The following is a 23,295-nucleotide window of genomic DNA, read 5'->3' on the forward strand; positions in this document are numbered from 1 at the left end:
ACAAGCTTGAAATCACTCTTCTAAAAACATTCCAAGAAGCAGGCTAAAGCAGGTGTTTAAGATTTTTATCATCAAAACAATGTTTTTCTTGCACACAGAAAGGAGCTACTAGAAGAATAAATTGTGAAAAGTGGACATGATTAGACTTGTAAGAGACACATTAGAGGGATTCAACAAAACTGAAAATTAGCACACTTTCCATAAAACATAAGCCATATAAAAAGTCTCAGCTTCATTTAAAAAACTTCCAGAATCCACAAGTAAAAAGTCAGTTCTATACAACTACCTGAAGATACTGTTTTCAAATGAGTACTGCTGCATATGAAAACTAGAATTTAGGAGTTATTTGTGCCTGAAATAACGAGTACTGAAAAGAAGTCATTCTGCATTTTTGTTTAGCCTATACTAAAAATTATTAGAACAGTAACTTTTTATTTTTAATATATTATTCTTAACTTTAGTTTGTCACAGTTGTTATATCTTTAGGCAGGTAATACAAGAAATGCAGGGGATTCAAACATCAGTTTCTGTAATATTCGAAGTCTTCAGGGTTATTTTAAGCCATTTTTTGTACATAAAAGTTCTTTCTAGTCTCCCACATGAGAAAAAAAGCTACATTCAATTTTCAAATGACTGAGTACTAGCAAATGAAAAAACAAAGTAAAACTAACTGAATTTAGTCAAACTGTGAACATCACAGCAGTCAAATTCATGCACTTCTACCCATTTTAAGTTGGAGAAGGCATGTAACATAATTACAAGTAAAATGCATATTGAAGGAAAAAATCCAAACAAGTAATTCCTTCCCACTCTTAAGTCATCCTGGCTGTTAAAATGAGGAGTATATTAATTCAGAACTTGTCAGATAAGATCTAGGGCTAGTCAACGCTACTATCTGTGCCATCTTTTTTCAGACATAAAAGGACTGACATGCACTCAAGCTTCTTGCCAGATCTTTGACAGTACTTTTTTTTTAGCTGTTTACAGTTAAAAGGCACCACACCTTGTTAGAGAACACCCTATTAGTTTTAGTGGGTTTTTGTTTTGTTTTGGGTTTTGGTTTTTTTTTTTTTTTTTGTTTGCTTGTTTGGTGTGGGTTTTTTGGATTTGCTTTTTAAAAAAATCCCACTTGAAAAATAGATCCTATTGCTATATTCTATACATACTATTTTCTGATAGTTGACAAACTATTTTTGTCCACTGGCTTAGGCTACTCATAACAATTTTGAACTAATTTACAGTAATAATTGTATTAAAGATGATTTTACAAGAAGTCAAAAATAGCACATACTTCACAGCATTTGAATCCAGTGTTGCATAAAGGTAATACAAACATTTCATTCGTTCATTCGTTTCCAAGTTGTGAGGGACCATATACTGAGCAAAGATGCGTTCAACAAGTAATCTGAAAGACAGAATTAAGAAACTCAAACTAAAGCAAGAAAGTGGTCTTGAGTTGCTAAAACATTCAATCAAAAATTCTCAGACCTATTTAGAGATCAGATGTTGTATGTAAAGACATATTCAAAACTCCAAAAGTCAAGTTCTTTAACTTCCAATATAACTTGGCATAAACTAAACAAAAATCTATAATTACAGAAGCTGTAATGTTAATGTCAGCAGTTAGGATATATAAGAGATTACATTATCAAAATCAGATGTATTAATCTAGATAGGAACCGAAGGGGTTTAGAGAAGGATGCCTCTTAATTATCAGTCCAAAGAGATACTATCAGTGAATTTCATTACAGGTCAGTACTGGGGTAAATTCATGAATTGACCCAAATTAATGGGCCTAAAATAAAAAAAGAAATATCATGTTGATTATATCACATATTATCATGAAGCCTGGAAGGAGAATTCAGAGACTAGTCAGAAGGAGCTGACTTTCCTCAACCTCTCCTCAGCCCCTTCCTCAAGGGCCAAGTTTATCTCATTTCTTTCGCTTCCACAATAAAAATGCAAGTACATTCACACAGAAATTATTTAAAGCTCCTGCTATAACATGGAGGTTCCTTTTTTGGAAACAGGAGAAGAGAAAGGTTTGGGCCTGCCAGTTACCTAGGAAAGATTGAGAAGAAAAAACAAAAGGAAAACTAAACCTACACTGCAGTCTTAAATACCAAGAAGGCCCACGACTTTTGCAAATTGAGGTCAATATTAACAGAATAGAGTACATAGGTTAAAAAAAACCCCAATCATGTAAGTTTAGGCTAAAAATGAGAATAAAATCTTACACACAATTGGAAAGGGTGGTGAAAACCCAAACCCAGCCAGCTTAAAAAGATCCCAAAGTTTAATAAAAATGTGAGTGGGTGAGATTAGATGTGAAAATCCAGACAGTTCTGTCCACTTCCATGGTACCATGAAATAATTGCTTATTTTGGAGATGACTGAGGCCACGAGTTTTTGAAAAGATCTGTATGGGTTTGCAATGCCATTTGAATGTAATCACGCTGTGAAAGCCAAAGGCTCATTTCCAAAGCCAACAAGACCGCCTTGATTAGTCAAGGTGGACTAGTTGCCAAACTAGTTCCCCAAGTGCAACCATCTATTTTTCAATACAAATAACCATATACAAGTCTATAAGGGGGGTATGACAGAGGCATCGCTTTCACCACCAATCCAGGACAAGGCTCTAATTCATGGCTATTATCATACAGAAAAATAAACTTCTGCAGAGTGAGATGCGTTAACTATGGTCACTACACATACTTATCTTTAAAGCATACAGCAAATCTAAAGCAAGTTCATTAAAGTAATTTTACTTACTGAATTTTAACATAAAAATTAGCAAGCTACTGAAATTTAAAAAAAACCTCCTTTACTAAAGCAGTGGTGAAGTACAGGTTGGAAAATTTCAAAATTTTCCAACCATCTCACCCATTAGAATTACTTTTCACCTTTAAAAAAAATGTAGACGAAAACAACATAGGACAATATTTGGCTGCAGTTGTGTAAGATTACACACTGGATCAAGACATAAAGGATTATCAAGCCTCCTCCTTGTCAGCACTTAAGCACAAAGTAAAAACAAATCTTTGTATAAGTTACCACACTTATCCACAGAATCGCCTAGCTTTCATGACTGACTTACCGGTCATCAATACTGTTTTGATAATATATATGCAGAAGTTTATCTTTGATCCATGATATCTGTTTTGCAGCTTCTTTTCCTGCTTCTGATTGTAATGAATACTTCTTGTATATCTGTGCAAGTCCCATCATAGCTTCCTTCCTCACTCTCCACTTGAGGGGAAAAAAGAAAAAAGTAGTACCCAGTTTAGCTGTTCAAAACACAAAACTGAAAAGTCTACAGCATTTCCTGGTAGATAGTTCCTATTCTTCACCACAATAAAATAATTTAACTTAGAAAAAAGTTAAACTGAGTTTTAAGTGCAACACTTTCTCATTAGTACATTTATTGCATCATGTCTGTTATGCTAAACCTTTCAACATCAGTAACTACTACACAAGTATGCCCCTCAAATTTAGAATTATTACAAATATAAGCCAACATCCTTTCTCACAGATCTATACTAAATACTTGCAAGTACATTACAGATGCAACAAATAAAAGCATGTCAGCAAATGAAAAAATCGTTAACGTTATGTTATTTTTAAAAGTTTGCCATCAATAGCCTTGTTTACCATGCTTTAACATAAGCAGTGAACCTCAAATTTTACCAGATAATGAAACATAGGTAAAATAAGTTTCAAGACTATTCAAATTTGAAAGCTACTACACTGATTTGCAGTCTTTCAATGATCTAATTAAAAGCAGGTGAAGTAGCTACCTCTGATGGTGGAACATTTTCCATCAGTAATCTACAATCCATTTTGAAATCCACTTGCAAAGGCTCTTACAAAAAACATTAGAATGTTTTACAAGGGCCTCATTTTACTTAAAAATTATACTAAAATTAAACAACTGGAGCAACGCTTTTGTGCTTCAGCCTATTACGCTCTTTTTTGATCATACTATCTTAAACAATAATACAGCACAATGAAAAACATGGTATTCCAGTCAGGGGCAAAAGATGTCTCATTAAATAGACTGCTTCACATTTTTTTGCATTATATTGTTTTTCATTAGTAGTTTTAAAATTAGTTCAGCATTTTTTAGAAGCATTGCTTTTTAAAAAGCTGAATAACTGTCTAGAAATATAACACACAGCCATTATTAAGACTAGTTATGTCTTACCCGTTTGTCCAGTGTTCGTTCTCTGACAAAATTAAGGAGGTGATCATTGACAAGCAAAAGATCTTTTTTAGCAGCAGTAACTATGGACACTATAACATCATGCCTTATGGCCTCTTCAGGATCATGTGACCTTACTTTAAGATATTCTGGAAAAAACAGAGTAAGTATTTCATTCTAAGTATACAATTTCAGCTACTTTTCTTTCTCTAGACAGTACACAACTGACAGAAGCAGAAAACGAGATTTTCTTTTGTTTTGAGCATCAACAGTAAGAAACCAATAGTTTTCTCTAAGATTAACTGGAATGCCACTACAACTTTTTATTTGCTTAGAACATTAAATATTTATATTTCTGGCATTATGGAAATAAGAGTTATGGGGCTACATTTTTATTATGTCTTATAATAGTTAAGCTATGTCTACTGTAGCAACTATTACAGCCAAACGGAATTGGATCTGTAGAGCAGAACAGACAGTGCTGAGAACTTGATATCTACACTATATACATTTTAAAGTCCTATTTCAGGCTAGAGGCTACTCTTTTCCTGCAGACTCCATCCCCTTTGGCTGCTGAAGCACATTAGTTGCACTCTTGACCACAACTTCTGTATTATTGGCAAGGCATCTAGCTCACATGCTCCAGGAATACTCCACGCTGTGAGCTATGTAAGCATTGTAAGTAAGGACAAATCAAGAGACATACTTCAAAAGCATGCTCTTTGACCAAGTTATAATGCTTATTCAGACACATCCTAATTTATTCAACTTAAAACATTTTTTTCTGTATTATTTTGGGCCATTTTAACTTATTTGGTAGTATCAATAATCTTAGGCTATCAACATTTTAAAATTTCTGCTTATGAGTGTCAAACATGTTAGCTAGCTATTGTCCTTTCAGAAAGCTGACAAAGAATAAAAATATAAATGAACTTTGCCATTTAGGAGTATGTATTTTAGGTTAATTTAGAAGCACAAACGGGTAACAAAATGAACACAAAAGTTATTAAGATCACTGTACACAGCATACATCAGTGAAACATGAGAACATTAAGAGAACACTAAGAAACACTGAAAATTCAAAGTTTACTCTAAATGAAATAACCAGAGGTTACTCTTCTCTTACTACTGTTCAATGACCAGTGAAAACTGTCAAGTCTCATCTGCAACATTTTCTATTAACATTTCTGGTAATCAGCACAAGTGTCAAAAGAGCACATCAAGAAATAAAGCTTTGCACTTATGGACATTATGAAATTTGATATCCAAATAAGACTTTTAGAAAAACAGTTTTGTTCCACAGGAAAAAAATAATAAACGAAAACAAATGAAGAACAATGCCATTGCACAAAACAGTTCTGTTCTCAAACACCAGTGAGTCAGAGAAATTTTTCAACAATTTGACTTTGATAAGCACTGTGGGGAGAGAAAGGAGGGGCAAGCAAAATTACATTTCCCAGAGGATACCATTAGAGGGGGCACAAAGTCTTCCTGCAATGTAAAAAAGAAAAAAAAAATCCACCCTTGAAAATACAATTCTGATAATCAAAGAGGAAACATCTCTACCATTCCTTTAAGGAAATGTCCAGAAACATTTATTTTATTTTTCTTTTAAGCTGGCTTAACGATACCACTAACTGTGGGATGACTCTAGCTTGCCTGTACTTGTGTCTAACTTGACAAACGCTCAGCAAGCAGGAGAGCATTCCCATGCGCTTAACAGCCCTTTAAATTCCCTCCTTAGAGCAAATGGACAAAGATATTACCTCCAAAGAATTACAAGAAGTAGGAGTTTATTGATCAGGGGAAAATACAGTCTCCATATACACTTTGGGGTGGGGAATTAAAAAAAAAACAAAACAAAAAACAACAAAACCCCCAAAAACCAACAAACCAACCCATTCTTTTTAATTCCACTTTTTCATTATGACATCAGAAGCAACAAATACAAAACATTTCTATTTATGCCAGTTGCCTTCTTCCTACAGAGGTCTTGAATTACAGGCAGCGTTTGAGCTGAAGGAGCAGGAACTGTGGTCACAGATATGAGGACTGTTTTCATGTTTTAGACAGTGGCCACATAATATTCACAGATTTTAGCTTTGTGGAACTGAAGTCTCCACTCTGCAACCTAATTAATAAATGCTATGACCATTAGGTTAGCCAGGCTGTCTTTGCCTGATCCTATGGTGCTTAATTTCAACAGCAGTTGGGAACACAACTACTGTACAAGAAGTTATGTCTTCAGTTAAGGCATTCTTTATGTACAATCCCCTCAGCCTGAGAGGCAGTACTGAAGGCAGGGACTTTAACTTCACACTCCAACTTCAATTACATCATACACAGCCTCTGACAATGTTACTCAGCGTTACAACTAACCTTCCTGACTTCTCCAGGAGACTTAAAATGGTATTTTAATGTTATAATAAATGTGGTACCTGTTAAGTCTTTTGCTAGGTCGGGATGGTTCATAAGGCAGTGACTTGCAAACTTTACACACTCAAGACGAATAGGTACATGGATATCATTAAACCTATTTGGAAACAAGACAATGCATTACAACAACAAAAGTATCACTTCTACCAAAGCAATTTATTTCTACACAATCTCAACTACCTTTCAAAATATTTTTATGCTTCCCATGCAGTTACACGCATAAACCATCTCTAATTTCACAGTATTACGTAGACTGTCTTCACCTTAAAAAAAAAAATCCTGCACTCATTTATTAATTCATGTTCTGAACATGAAAAGAAATATCCTCTCCTAGTACACACGAAAAACTCCCAGGCAGACAATTATATGAGAAAGATGTGTGACATTTTAAGTGCCTTTTCTGTAACGCTCCACATATTTAACCATGAACAATGTATCAGCAACTAAAAGTTTTATAAGACTCTGATATTCATGCCCTCTTTAAACTGTATGATAGACAACAGACCAATGGGCATCTAGCCTAGTGCAAATTTCTTCTAAAATGAATCACTTAAACTTCTGTAAGACTTCCTTTTGAAAGACTGAATTAGGTTTGATGCTGAAAAACTAGTATTTCTTTGTGTTTAATGAGTGTTACACACACCTCTTGAAAAAAAATAAAAGCATTTTCAAGCTATCCTCAAAATGCTTGTTTTTAAACAAATTAAAAAATCAGATTTTAGAACATTATTGCTGTTGAAACGCTTATTTATCAAATAAAGAGGTTGTAAGGAATAACTGTTTTAGTAATATCAGGTATGTTTTCAAAATCAGGACATTTTAAGAATTGTTCCTTTAAAAACACAGCTATTATAACTTAGTTAAAATAATAAAAATAACTTGAAAAAAGTAATACATGCATGTGATTCATAAGCAGTTGAAAACAGTAATTACACACAGATTGCACAAATTCACATTGCTTCACGTTATAACACAATGAAGCATTTTCCTTTGGGCTCAATTAGATGTGGTATTTTTTGATGACATGCAATGTTTTAAATAGTTATATACTTTCTAGCAAAAATTCCCTCAATTAAGTTTTCTGTACTTTTAAAAGTAGCATTTCATTGAGGACCATGGTTTTGATACGATTGAATGCAAAGTTGTAAACTACTGCATTTGTAATAATTTATAGAATTTATCCTCATTTACTGAAAAACATTTTAATCACAGTAGCCATACTTAAGTTCACCCTGACTACAAGCTTCAGCTATATTTTCTATCTCAAACTGGCAGAATATTTCAAAAACAAAAGACCAGGTGTGTTTGCAGCATTGTATACACTACATATCTCTTCTATGGTACTCCTACCATTAAAAAATTGAAACTAGTATACAAATACTGTACATAAAAGCCTCAACACCAGTTCTAATATCACCTGATACTGCAACTGTCATTAGATGGTGTTTTAGAATTAATCCATCACCAATTAGTTTCACTTGTAAAAAAATTAACATAAACTGTTCTTTTTTCTTGACAATGGCAATAAAGACAGTTGCAAAAAAATGAACTAAAAAGGGATGATTTTTAATTGTTCACTCTGCAGAATCATAGATGCAGAAGACGTATGTAAAATTATCTCTATAGCATTGTCAGTCAGACTTGAATTATACTTGATTGAATGTTTTTCTCCTCCTTGGAAGGGAACTAAACAAGCATATACCTCCCCAGGTAGCACTGCCAAAGTGGTTTGTTTTGAGATGCCAACTCCGAATCCTTCGCCCCAAACATTTTTGCTAGAAGTTTTACAACCTGCAGGCGTTCTTCGTTGTCATTGCTCTGGAAAATGAACACATTTTTTTTTAAAAAAAATTGGGGAAAAAACCCCAAAACCCCACAAAAACAAAAAAAACCAACCCCAGAGTTCTGTTTTGTACATCTTTTACACCAATAGACTTATACACCTCCAGAAATAACATAATACTGATTAATAGACTTTTCTTGAATACAAATATATATCTCAAGACAAAAAAACCCTTCACTATTATTGGGAGAAGACAAAATAATAAAGGCAGTGAAAACAAAACAATGGAGAAACAAAACCTAATGTGAACATACATCTTTTGAACCCTCTTTTACAGGTTACTGATCCTGTTAGGAAATCCAATATGTGCCTGTAAAAGCTTACACAAATTCAAGCACAACACAAAACCCACAAAACTCATTCTATGTTTATCGGCACATAAAGGCTTACAGTTCTCTGGAACAGTGTTTAATAACAAATATTTAGTTAAAAAGAAAAAAGTTTTCAGGCAACGAGTTTTTAGAGAACATCAGATTAAGCACCCAAGGTCTGAGATGCACAGAATCTGGTCTTGTAAAGCCTGTATTTAAGCCTATATTTAAAAATGCTGAGTTCAACAGATACTTATCTTTCATACTTAAAATTAGCACTAAAAGAGATAAAACAAGGCCTTCTCCAGTATATTTTCATTATCATTGGTTTGCGTTACATTTGTTTAATACAACACACAGCACTGGAAGTTTAATACGTATTTTGGAAACGTGTGCTAACATTTGTGCAATTAGCATGTACTTACTATTCACCAATTTTTTTCTTTTGCTTATTAAAGAAAAAAACCGAAAAGAACAACTGGCTGCAACACTTCTTTGAAAAGGGAGTAGCTAAAATTAGTTGATATTAACTAGATATTATTCACTTCCTTATTATTTCAGTCTTTTTATTCTGGTAATAAAGACAAGGACTGTTTAAAATACTATTTTTTTTCTACCATCTTTGACATTCTTATTAGTTTAACACCACCTTTTGAACATGAACAAGAAATAAGAGCACAATCCATCAGAGCTCTCTAATACAACAACACAGTCTTAAAGACCAACTATTTCTCCTGACTCGATACCATAAATGGGCTGATAAGTTTGCTAGTATGTCCTTTTAATTCAGCTCCCTAAGAACAGTAAAAGCATTTGTAAAATCCTTAAAGTAACAGAGCAAGAGAAGTTAAGGATGAAGAAATCTCTAACACTGATATATTACTACATTACAAAAGGCTATAATTCTTCCAAATACACTTTAGCATTAAGTATTAGCAGCATTAATAGTAAATCCATTAATACATTAGTCTAATACATTTGACTAATTTTTTCAATTAAACTTTGGATTGACATTACTGAAAGCCACCTACAACCTCCTCCTCTTAATCTGCAATAAATGATGTCTTTTTTTACCTTCATGAGTTTCAGCTTGTAGTGTCCATTACACTACAAATTCTTATTCTGTGCCTTCACGGTTAAGAACTTTAAATTTTTTTTTTAGCCTGTGTTAGTTCAATCTCCATTACCCACATTCCATCCACTCCTGCTTAAACCAACAAAATATTAAAAATATTAAGCATCTCTGAATTTCTCCAACATGGATCCAGAGCAACACGCCCAAGAGGGTGGGGAGTACACTAAACATTCCACTACTTAAGTTACACAGACAGAAATATAGAGAAAGGCGGGGGGGGGTGGGAACAACCTAGAGACATAAAAACCAACTGAAATATCCTTAATGAATTAGCCACAGAAGAAGCTTTCACTGTATTAGCCACCAATCCAATTATAAAGACAACCCACTCATGTTTCCAGTCCTGTTTGTAAAAACAATGAATATTTGTGATTATGGACCAAGAGTATTTGGTACTTTTAAAATTTGTGCCCAGATATTGGCCCCCTTGAAACGTTCTTATATAAAGCTCCTAAAGGTAATAAAAATCAACCTGTACTTCTTATTAAATGAATGCATCACTGCTACAGTCTCTCTCCTTTATTCTACTTTAATCTCAAACTCTGAAAAAAATCTTCATCACCTCCATGCTATGAGACATTGAAGAGATATTCTATGAGACTTGAAGAGTCACATCCTTCACCTCGTTTCTTAGCTATGATCCAGAGCTCTTCATGCTTAATAGTATTCCATAATGATTTATCAATCAAAATTGACATTGAACACTGATATTTTCAGTTTCTCATACATGCTCCCAACACACAGGCAGCTGATCTTCTGCCTAGGTACTAGGGTCTGTCACTAACAACAGCTGAACAGTTATCACTACCAAGTCCAAAAGAATAGTCAGCACTGAAGATACGAGGGATTTGGGAGTAGAAGTGGACACGTGACCTGAAACTTGCCAAAAATGCTTAATTACCCTATCCAGGAAGAAAGGCAGCTCTACAATAATAAAAGTAAACTTTTTATTGATTTTATTCATTAGGTCATATTGACTTAGTAGGATAGCAAAATAAAGATCTAAAACCTGTAATCGTTATTTCCTAAATACTCTAGTCATAAGCTTTTCATTCTCCTGAACATTAAAATTGTATTCACTTTCAGTAATACAAATTTCTAAAATCCAAATATCAAATTCAAACGAAGGAATATCAGTTTCTTTTACAAGTTGACCTGCACAACAATATACTCCTACCTCTGTTCTCTCCTGCACTAATAATGCTTCTGTGTCAATGCTAGATCTCTAAACACACCACCACATTTGTGCCTGGTCTTCGCATTATGACTTTCCCTCAAAGATGAGGTTAAGTTAAATGAATTTCAGTGGACATTCTGCTAATCCCCTAGACTCCTTTCCAAAATTAGGCAAAAAAAAAATAGTTACCAGTAAGAAGCAACCATGATTTAACACAGTGCTCTCAGAGTGCTAAGAGTTTAACAGTATTCTTTTTCTGCCACATGAGAAGGTAAGAGCTTTTTCTTTACAAGACCTAGAAAGATGTGGTGGGTTTACCCCGACCAAAAGCCAAACACCCACCCAGTCTCTCACTCTCCTTCTCTGTACAGAGAGGGGAAGGGAAGAAAATAGAAGGAAGGTGAAGAGACTCATAGATGAAGACAATGACAGTTTATTAGATAAAGAAAAAGCTGCACACGCAAGTAAAGCAAAAAATAATTAATTCACTACCTCCCATTGGCAGACAGATATTCCACCAGTACCTGGAAAGCAGGCATAGTGCTTGCTTGGGAAAACAAACACCATGAGCACAGACATCCCTTGCTTCCTACTCCCTTCCCTGAGCTTTTATTGCTGAGCATGTGTCCCCTCTCACCCTCCTGCTCTTGTCTTACCCTATTCAACACTGCTTTAGCCACAAATATACAGTACAGTACCATATAGGCTGCTACAAAGAAAATTAACTCCATCCCAGCCAGACCCAAAAGGATAACTAGTTTGTCCACTTCCGTTTGGTACGTGACATGGCACAGCACACACCTGACTGCTTTTCAATTCTTTCCAAACATTACTTCAAAAATTCATGGGATAGAAGGGACAGAAAGAGCAAGCAACATAGTAAAGCACACAAAAGCTTCACATTTCGGAGAATACCAGCTACTGCCAGCAGCCTCTTATTCTTTGTCCATGTCAACAATTCTCACAGCAGTTAAAATTACCTGGCATCATGACCAAACTGTATGGTCACTGGTTGTACCAAAACAGCAAGGTGCTTAAACACTAGGTGGCCACATTGTTTAGATCCAAAATAGTAAACATGCACAACAGTGTTACAGAGGCACCTAAGCTCTCTCGCAAGTTCCACACTAACAGTTCCATAACCCCTCTATACATGGTCAAAAATTTATTTGGTCACTGACAGGAAAGCCCTTGGATTTTTCTCACACTCAGAGACAGTCTAGAACTTCCATAAGACCCTGATCCCAAGAGGCTTCCTGCCACAAAGAGTATAAAATAAGTTCAGGGAGATGGAGAACAAGAGATTTGGATCCTGTCAGGTAACGAGTCACAGACACACAGACATTTGTTCACATCCTCAAACTCTGATCAGCCACAGAAGAACAAGGCAGCCCAATCCACTGGAAAGGAGTGGAGATTGCTCAGTGAAGCTCACCTGGTTGCTGGGAGAAAACCACCACTACTTCATTTTCAAAACGTACCACAAAGCAAAGAAATAAGATAGTACACAGAAATGGATTGAAAGCAGTCCTGAGGAGGAGGACTTGGGGGGCGTTGGTTGATGAGAAGCTCAACATGAGCCGGCAATGTGCACTTGCAGCCCAGAAAGCCAACCATGTCCTGGGCTGCATCAAAAGAGGTGTGAGCAGCAGGTTGAGGGAGGTGATTCTCCCCCTCTACTCCGCTTTCCTGAGACCCCACCTGGAGTACTGTGTCCCGCTCTGGTGACCGCAGCACAAGAAAGATGTTGGAGTGAGTCCAGAGGAGGGCCACGAAGATGATCAGGGGGCTGGAGCACCTCTCCTATGAGGACAGGCTGAGAGAGTTGGGATTGTTCAGCCTGGAGAAGAGAAGACTCCGGGGAGATCTTAGAGCACCCTTCCAGTACTTACAGGGGGCCTACAAGAAAGCTGGAGAGGGACTGTTTACAAGGGCATGGAGTTACAGGACAAAGGGGAAATGGGTTTAAGCTGAAGGAGGGTTGATTTAGATTAGATGTTAAAAAGAAGTTCTTTACTGTGAGGGTGATGAGGCACTGGAACAGATTACCCAGAGAACTTGTGAAGGCTCCCTCCCTGGAAGTGTTCAAGGCCAGGTTGGATGGGGCTTTGGGCAACCTGGTCTAGTGGAGGGTGTCCCTGCCCATGGCAGGGGAGTTGGAACGAGATGATCTTTAAAGATCCCTTCCAACTCAAACCATACTATGATTCTGGTTCACGTACAAAATATACAACTAGTGGAAGAGTTGCTGGTACCAGGAAGAAGCCATTTCTCTAAATATAATCACTATCAGATAAATGCCCAGCACCCATACTGTGAGACTGAGTACCCTAAGGTCAGGATGAACGTGAGACCAATCCCTGAAAGATCAAGAATACTGAGAGTTCTAAGCATCCTCCAAGAACAGGAGAAGGTCCTCAAAACTGGAACAATCAAGATTAAAAGCACTTCCCCACCCCCTCTTTCACTCTAACTAGAATTTAGGGAAGTGAGCATGGTAGCCATTGCAATCATGAAACAGGAATACATCCAATGGATTTCACAAATTTCAGTCTGTCCTCAGACAGAACTTGGTAGTTCTTATAAGCCCAGGCAGAAGCCAGATTCATGGTAAGCCAAGCACATTCATAGTAGAAGCCTGGACATGACCTGCCACTAAGTAAAGTTACAGTTCTTTGTAGACGATTAGTTGGAGTAGTCAGTAGTTGGAGACAATGGACATATGAACTGCCCACAATGGGATACTGCTGAAACTTCAACAGCTTCCAACAAAGCAGGATTGTGATCCAGTCCTGCAACACTGTGTGAATTTTAAATGATTGCCGAGTTGTCCACACAACAGCCACACAATTCTCAAAAAAAGACAGAGTCCTTCTTAAACAAGAAGGGGTATGTCCACCAGCATTACTGAAGTATGTATTCTAAGACACAATGATAGTTTTTCTAGTATGACCACTATCACACCACGCACTGTGTTCTATCTACAAGTCTTTGCATTAGAATTTGTTCAGCAACTTGACCCAGTGAATTACAAGACCTTGTTTTCCAAGTGAACTGAAATGTGCCATTTACTCCATACCAGAGACATACTTTTAAGCTCTCTTATACAGAAATGATCAAGAGGACAGCACCAAAATGACATACAGATAATCTCCACTGGCATCTAATAATGGCAGTTATGTCTCTGTTGCACAAGACAACCAGAGACCATCAACTTAGATAAGCCACTCAAGAAAGAGAGAGTTGAGAAGGCGTGATACCACAGCATGTCCACAAACAGCACCACACCTCCACATTCTCCCAGAGAAACATGCACCAGTTCTGCAGCATGCCCTTAAAATTCCTCAAGAGTCATCTACATGTCTAGACAATTCCTTCCTTGTTCAAAAGGCAACAGGTTATCTAAAGATGATATGTCACCAGAAGACTTACAGAACAACTCTATCCACTCCATCCAAAGATGTTACTGGCTAATAATGCTTTGTGGTGATAGCATCAGCCCACAAAGCTCCAGAAATGATGTTAAGATAAAAACAAGGTAGCTGTTGTGCCACTTAAGTCTCTGGTACCTATTATCCTTGGAATAACGTATAGTGAAAAAACTCCCAGCAGTGCCAAACACAAGAAAACTGAGGAATCATAGAAGGAATGTGTGCACAGAAATATTTCCTCATCAGCATCAACATCTTTTTATATTCAGCTCAGTATTCAAATTGCTCCAGAGGACATCATGGTGGTGGTATACATCTCAGTCTCAGTAACGTTACTACAAATTAACTGATGTGAATGAACATTCAATAAAGGCAAGTGTAGGGTCCTGCACCTAGGGAGAAATAACCCCAAGCACCAGTACAGGTTAGGGGTTGACCTGCTGGGAAGCAGCGCTGCAGAGAAGGATCTGGGAGTCCTGGTGGACAGCAAGCTCTCCATGAGCCAGCAATGTGCCCTTGTGGCCAAGAAGGCCAATGGTATCCTGGGGTGCATTAAGAAGAACATGGCCAGCAGGTCAAGGGAGGTTATCTTCCTCCTCTACTCTGCCCTGGTGAGGACACATCTGGAGTACTGTGTCCAGTTCTGGGCTCCCCAGTTCAAGAAAGACAGGGAACTACAGGAGAGAGTCCAGCGGAGGGCTACGAGGATGATGAGGGGACTGGAGCATCTCTTGTATGAGGAAAGGCTGAGAGAGCTGGGGCTGTTTAGCCTGGAGAAGAGAAGACTGAGAGGGGATCTCATCAATACCTATAAATATCTAAAGAGCAAGTGTCAAGAGGATGGGGCCAGACTCTTTTCAGTGGTGACCAGAGACAGGACAAGGGGCAATGGGCACAAACTGGAACATGGGAAGTTCCATGCGAACATGAGGAAAAACTTCTGTACTGTGAGAGTGACCAAGTACTGGGACAGGCTGCCCAGAGAGGTTGTAGAGTCTCCTTCTCTGGAGATACTCAATACTTGCCTGGATGTGATCCTGTGCAACCTGCTCTAGGTGATCCTGCTTCAGCAGGGGGATTAGGCTAGATGATCTCCAGAGGTCCCTTCCAACCCCTACCATTCTGTGATTTTGCTTTGGGCAGAGGAAGTGTAGCTGGAAACACTCCCCTCAGTGTAAATGGACTCATCCCATTCAAATTAGTTAAACAGGACTTGCCCTCTGCGAATCCATGTGGACTGTGCCTGATGATATTATTTTTTAAATGCGTTTCAATAGCACCCAGTATAGTCTTTCTCCATAATTTTTCCAGAAGCTGAGGTTAGACTAACAGGTCTGTAGTTCTCTGGGTCTTCTCTCACATCCTTTTTGTAAACTGGAACAATGCTGGCTAACTTCCAGTCAGCAGGGACCTCCCCAGACTCCGAAGACCTTTGGGAGATGATCAAGAGGGGTCCTGCCATAACACCTGCTAGCTCCTTCAGTACTCTGGGATTAATCCCACCAGGCCCCATGGACTTGTGAATATTCAGCTGGTCTCTTACAACTTCATTGTCCACAAATGGAAAGTCACTGTTCCCACACTCGTGGTCCTCAGATTCAGGGAACTGGGCAGCTCAAGGTCTATTGGTATTATTAAAACCTAAGGTAAAAAACCCCCACTGAATGCCTCCGCTTTTTCTTCATCACTATTAGTCAGATGACTTTTTTCAACAAGTATCAGTCCAATGACTTCTTCAGACCTCCTCTTATTATTAATATACTTTTAAAAAGCCCTCCTTGTTATCTGAAACAACACTAGCCAGTTTCAACTTTAACTGAAATTTGGCCTTTCCTGTCTTCTCCCTGCATATACAAACCACAGCTCTAATCTTCCTGTGAAGCCTGACCTCACTTCCAGAGATCATAGAATTTCTTTTTCTTCTTGAGTGCCATGAGGAGTTCCCTGTTCAGCCAAGTTGGTCTTCTGCCCCACTTGCTTGACAATATGGAGCCCTAATTCTTATTTCCCAATTTATTTTAAAGTCCTGTTCCCTACTGAGCTGGCCTTCGTTGTTTTTCAGGCTTTACATGATAGGGCGAGTAAATGAAATTTAAAAATTGTTTAACATCTGTGTGAAAGTAACCATTTATCATTCTCCACTGGCAAAAACACTTTTTAGACAATGTCAGAAAAATCTAAAAATAACGGCTCTTGGATGAAAATGGCTCAAATTACAGCAAAACATAAGAAATTGCTTTAAGAAATTGATTTATTTCTTTTAAATTAAACCTCATTGAAATAATAAAAAATTTTGGGTTGTGTTTAAATTCACGTAGAACTTGCCAAGTTTGCACCTGAAAATATTATCTTTAAAGCATCAGCTTTAAATTGAGCCAGAACACTTGGTGTCTTGCTCAGAGGAAGTCTATCATAAGTCTACTTCATGTGGCCAATATTTTGGTTTAGTCACTGCTTTTGAAGCCAATTATAAAGAAAACGCAGATTTTCAAAGACACAGAGAACAATTACCCAATTGATCTTTGAAAAGCACAGATCCTATGTCCACTTTCATGCGTTCAATGCATGCAAGATGAGATCATTCTGACATACCTTCACTCCTCAAAACTGACGACTAAACAACCAAACAGCCAAGACAGCCACAGCTTTCCTTCAACATCATCTGCTTTAAGAGTAATACAAAGCTCTTAAGCAGCTATATGAGATCTTGGAATAGAGTAACTGCCCCACTACCCCATAAGCATTATTTGAGTACTTGCCCCTACTATTTGACTTCCACTGTCACATCTGTGTATCCAAGAACCGTATCAGACAATTTCATGGAACAAAAACTGGACGTCCCTGTGAAACCATGCATTTGACTGAAAGACACTCCACAAACCTCTCCTCAAATACCTAATAGAGAGTCCATGGCTAGTGAGCTCAGAAGGCAAGGCTCTTAAACTATGGGCGTGGAAGAAGACACAATACTATATACCCAATCCAGAAAAGCCAAAACTGTCTAGTCAAGCTCTGAATGACACGCAGAACTTCTTGAAGTTCGTGGTTATTGTATCATTAACTTTAATTGACCTTTAGTAAAAAAAGACATCTCCCCTCAACCATATTTCAATATGGGCTGCCAAGCATACTTTTCTCCTTTACCAGACACCCGATCCAAAGCTTCGTCAAGCTAATAGCGATACTGCTGTCCAGTTTCTTTTCATTCAAAGCAGCAAAACATTAGCTGCCTTCTTCCATGAGCACTCTAAGTTTCATTGAAATCACACTCTATTCTCAGCACACTAACATGCTATTTACCCGGACCTGAATTAAAAACACTTGACACTAGCTGCTGCTGTTTAGAATAAAGCCACATCTACTGTCGGAGTAGAAAGTATTTAATCATCGCTGGCAGGTCTGCCTAAAGAACAAACTTGTGTTGATCTCAGAAAAAAACACAGGCTGGCCATATTTCATTAATATTTCAAAACACCCTTTTAACCACCAAAAGATCTTAGAGAGCTCTCAAGTAATTTAGAGCCATAAAATGGTTTGGGTTGGAAGGGACCTTTTAAAGACTGTCTAGTCCAACCCCCCTGCCAGCGGTAGGGACATCTTTCACTAGGTCACGTTGCTCAAAGCAACTTGCAATGATGGGGCATCCACAACTTCCCTGGGCAACCTGTTCCAGTGTCTCAGGATTTAAACCAGGATTATCCTATTTCAAATATAAGGAGGGGTTTTTTTCTCTAAAAGATGGGTCAAACTACATTTGACAGCCAATAGGGACAAAATAAGCATATTATTTGTCCTTGTTACTTAAGGCATCAAAAACATACAGCTGAAGCAGCAAGACAATTCAAACAGAAGCTGTACCATGCTCTCTGAATAGCCACAAACTGTACTGAGTTCAACAAGACATCAAGGAATAAGCAGTAAGAATGTAACTATCAAAAGGTACAGGTCTATTGTTAAACTGGATCTTGTAAGCAAACGTGAAAACCCTTATCCTCAAGGTTTTAGACCACAAGGAGAAAACTACACTAAGGATCAAAGAGATGAAAAGCAACAAAATAAATGTTCATCAGCAAAAAAGATTATACTAAAAGAACAGAAATGCAAACATGAAAGAAATGTGTTGTAAATTAAGCAGTGCAAAGAAAACATGGAAGTGTTCTAGGGCTGAAATCACCCAGTTGAAAGAACAGACGAGCAGCTGTTCTGAGGGGTGGGAGCGGGAAGAAACATTTGACAGTGTTGGGTTACTAAACTTGCTGACTCCAATGGTAAAATAGGATACAAAAAGAAGTTTGTATTGAAATAGTGGAACATAAGAGTCAATGAAGGAGCAGGACAATTCAGAACCTGCAGTTTTAAATGGATCTCAAGATAGAAAGGTTACTGCAATTACAGCTATGAAGAAAACAGATGTGGCAGCAGTTAAGATTAAATCTTTTGAATAAGAGATTCAGCTGCAGAAGTACTATTTTTACTGGACTGGACTGAGAATTATAATTGTTTGCTATCTGTAAGAAGAGGAATTAAAGGCTGAAAAAGGTCTACTTCAAGACACAGACAGCAAGCAGTAAATTGAACACTACTACTTTCAGAAATGTGAATGGAAAGCTATAACCATTAAAAACAACTCATCCAACAAATGTAGTGTGCCTGCCCAGCAACATTAGTGGAAAAAATAATAGGCATTAACAAGTCACTATGATAATAAATACTGCAATGAGAACAGGCCAGAGGTTCTACAAATCTAAAATCTGTCCTCAATAATAAAAATACATGCAAATTTAAAAGTTGGCCACTGCACATTAGCCCTCAAATTTAATAATAAATTACTTTCAAACGTAGTAATACAAAACTAATCAAATTCCCCACTTCCACAGAAACTCTGTGGAATGACAAATAGAATAAGAGTACTGTAGAATAAAGGGAGTACCAGCTGTTATACTGAGTTTCTCCAAGTGATGGAGACACTCTGAAATGGTAGAAGGTAAAAAAAAAAAAAAATCACACCTATTCAAACAGAGAGCTAGCACCAGCTACCCTTCAGAGATAAGAAATAACCCTGAAAAAATCATAGAAGTCATTGTAACAATGACTACAAGACATATTTATAGAGTCCAATGCTTTGTTTCCACCTGTCACAGACTTTGTATTTGGACAAAATTGTCAATATATCAGTTTCTATTAACATGGAGACCAACTTCTCCCTGCCAAAACTCACTATTCTGTACAGATGTAGTTTCTCTGCACAGCTAGCAGCAACAAGGTACTTTCAAGATATTAAAGTCCTTCACAATAAATACTACAGTAAACCAAGGAACAAAACTTGTCAGATCCTCAGGTCATCAGAAAATCAAGTTATTGCTTGCAAGATACAAGCCAAAAATACCACCAAACCACCAAAACCCAAAACGTATGCACACAAGCACTGTAGGTTAATACATTTGAAGTTACTCTTTTTGAGGGCTTTTATGATTTTGCCTTTAAACAATGCAGAGATTACATGTTTTAAGTACATGTATTAGTTTTATTTGCCAAATAATTTCATGAACTTGTCAGTAAAAAACTCATATTAATAGAAAAAGCACATGTTTCAAATATATAGAAAGTATAAGAAGCGTTTACCTTAAGTTTGAATTCAAGCTGTGGTAGAACGGAAAGCAAGAGGTGACTGTCAATATTGTATAACTCCAGAATCAAGTCAAACACATGCTCTGACAGGTCACTAATTGATGTTTTACCAAGCATGAGGACCTGATTGAAGAACTGGAAAATAAAACAGAGTATACATCAGTAACAAGAGTATATATATACACACTCTTCTAAATACTATGCTTGCCTACCACTAAATCTACCTTTGAATCTTACAACATTTATTTCACTACAATAAAAAAAGGGAGGTTGCGCATAAATCAGGATTCTGTAGTAGAAATCTTAAAATATCATTGTTTTATATTCAATATTACACATAAAGGAAAAAGCGTAAGTGATGTTTAGTTTACCACAGCAAGAATACAAATACTTTAAGAAACACAATTTTAGAGGAGTTCCAGTGCATCATATCTTTTTATAATGTGACTATATTTAGTTATTTCACTATTGAGAACAATCACTTTAAAAGCATTCTAACATTTAGTCAAAACAAGAGTTGAAACAACTGCTTAATTACTACACTATGCAGTTGACAGGTTAAGGAGTTGTAAGAGCATAGGAATTAATAATTGACTGTTCCAGAATTTATATTTACAAGCAGCATAATGCAGCTGTAAAGCAATTATTCTTTCTTGGTAAACTTGACAGGTTTGAGGGAAACTTCATACTTCTCATTAGAGAAAGCATTTTCTAATATCAAATATTAATTCTACACTACTTTCAACTATATCCTCTCATAATAGGTAGGTAAGAAGTAACAAAATAGGAGTATACTACCCCCTACTCATAAGGGTGGGGGAAGGACATAATTTGGAAAATTTTTCTTCTCTTTGGGTTAAAACAATACACAAGAGTAACTAAACAAATCACACTATTTCCATCTGCCACTAAGGCAAGAGAATACACTTAACTGCCACTTCAGTTTCCTATTCCCAAACTTGGGAAGAGATGAACATCATGACCCTCTGTTACCTGATGAGGTTAATCATATCAGTAAAGAAACAAAAAACATTACAACCTTAAAAAGTGGTAGTTTTCAAGTGAACCCCAACAAGTGATGCAATAGAAAAAGTCAACAGTTTCTAGTAATAACGACTAGAAAATAATAGATAAGCCCATTTCATTAGAAGTTAAAAGACACCATACTGTCTTGCAGAAAAGTTTCCCTTTTCTGGATACAGATTTGCTTGGCATGAATATACTCCTGGTTAGGCAATAACTCCTACTGTGTCTTTAATATATTTTAAGAAAGAAAGTAACTTTCAAAACAAAGAAACCAGACAGCATAATATTTCCCACTTGTGGGAAACCAAGAACAGAAGACTGCATGTACATATTTTCCATCAGAGGAAGATTCTTATTGTACTGACTTCCTTAAAACCCACAAAATGTCACCCAGTTTGTAATCTACCTTTACAAATAAACAACATTAAAAACACATTCCCATGCAGCAATTCCTACCAAACAGCAGGTTTGACTAACAGGTTTGGAGTAAGAGTTTTCACTGAAGATTTTTTTAAATCTCAGAAGGTACCCACTTTCCAAGTACCACAAGCGTTACAAGTCTGAAAGCAACAAAAAACATTGAACATTTTCTATTGTTTTCAATCTCTTGAGGTTTTGGATAGCTGCCATGAGACCTGCTAAATCCTTAACTATTTTTTAAAAAGTTGTTTGTTTTTTTTCTATTGTGCAGCTTAATTTAGAACATACTCCTGTCTGATCTTTACTTCCTCTCATCCCTCTTCTCTTGCAATGTCTATGATGTCTACACTCAACTTGGCTACAACCCTCAATCCACTTGCTGATTTTCTTCCTTACAATCTATTCTTAGATTCTGTTTCCTCTTCTTGTCCTGTGACAACAGCATTAAAATTCTGCTCTATCCACTTCTAGCTTCTAAATAGTCTCATCTCTTCACTAGAAGAGTAATTTTGTCACAGAAACAATGTAGTTACACAATTTTATCGGAACAGTACATGTAAGTACATTTGGTCTTCCAGTCACATTAAGAACTGAAGTGTAAGGTCTCCCAAAACAGCAGAAAGTAAACTATCCATTAAACTTCAGAAATCAAAATTGTTATAGACTTAGTAGTTTCTATATGGTAAGGCATTAGACTCAAAGGGACAGGTTATACAGTGCTTCATTAATACAACACTTCTCTCAAAGAACAACTGAGAGCTTGTAAAAAGTTATTTTACAGCCCTATTTGACTATATGCAATTCATTCTTTTTATAATACAGCTCAGTTAAAAAAATGTAGTGATTTCCATATCTGTTTGCAGTCTTCACTTACATTAGTAATGTATGGTTCAATTGCTTGTGCTGTCCTCTTTAGTAAAGCCTTTGCCAAATCATAGGCTTGCTTGTTTAAATTCTGGTGGGGGAAAAAAAAAGAAAAAATTAAGCACATGCATTAATCTTAAAATTAAATACGAGAATTTAAAGCTACCATGCACTGGTAAATGTATTAAAGAAATAGCCTGTTCTTTTTATACTTTCAGTAGTAAAGATAACATAGTAAAAACAAACCTAGTCCAAACAGAGCTTTGTAGTCTCCACTAATATTACTCAGAAAACTCTTTCCTCACAAATCAGGGCTTACTTTTCAGTTGCCTAAGCCTGACACTCAGTGAAGTCAGTTTCTGCATTTTACTGCTGCTATCAGCTTCCCCAAAAAAACAGGAAAGCAACATAAAGCAACATTAAGGTATTTACAATCACCACAGAAGCAAGACTCCAAACACGATTTTGGTAGAAAGTAGAATTCTGTGCCTGCATCAAGCAGCCACCTATGAACAACCGTCACAGTCTCTCCCAAGTATCACCCAAGATACTCAGTCTGGTTGACTGAGACAGTAAGGAAAAAAAAATACCTAGAATTTTAGTCCGTGAGCAAAAGAGTGAAAAATGCAAACTAATGAAACTAACACAAAAAAATAAAAACCCCATCATCCCACAACATTCCTATTCCTCCATTTAATTGGGTTATTGCGCTATCGTTGTTTCCTTCCTTTCCCAGCATGTACTCTCACCATCTAGTTGCTATGTCCTGTCCTTTCTCCAATTTCTGTATCACAATTATTTTTCAAAAATATTCAGAACAAAA

General features: G+C 36.8%; 1 protein-coding gene across 6 annotated transcripts in view; it reads right to left on the reverse strand.

Annotated features, from left to right (window-relative positions):
* The window catches only part of PDS5B (PDS5 cohesin associated factor B), a 119,145-nt gene that overhangs the window by 55,811 nt on the left and 40,039 nt on the right, over window positions 1-23,295 (reverse strand). For all 6 annotated transcript variants that reach the window (XM_075742029.1, XM_075742027.1, XM_075742028.1 and 3 more), the window contains exons 7-13: window positions 22,483-22,563; window positions 20,157-20,297; window positions 8,340-8,455; window positions 6,640-6,734; window positions 4,205-4,350; window positions 3,098-3,249; window positions 1,292-1,405 (exon numbers count right to left, since the gene is read on the reverse strand). In XM_075742029.1, the coding sequence (XP_075598144.1) occupies window positions 1,292-1,405; window positions 3,098-3,249; window positions 4,205-4,350; window positions 6,640-6,734; window positions 8,340-8,455; window positions 20,157-20,297; window positions 22,483-22,563 (845 nt within the window). The remainder of the gene's footprint in view (window positions 1-1,291; window positions 1,406-3,097; window positions 3,250-4,204; window positions 4,351-6,639; window positions 6,735-8,339; window positions 8,456-20,156; window positions 20,298-22,482; window positions 22,564-23,295) is intronic.

Source organism: Balearica regulorum, chromosome 1, assembly GCF_011004875.1.
Source record: "Balearica regulorum gibbericeps isolate bBalReg1 chromosome 1, bBalReg1.pri, whole genome shotgun sequence".
NCBI lineage: Eukaryota > Metazoa > Chordata > Aves > Gruiformes > Gruidae > Balearica > Balearica regulorum.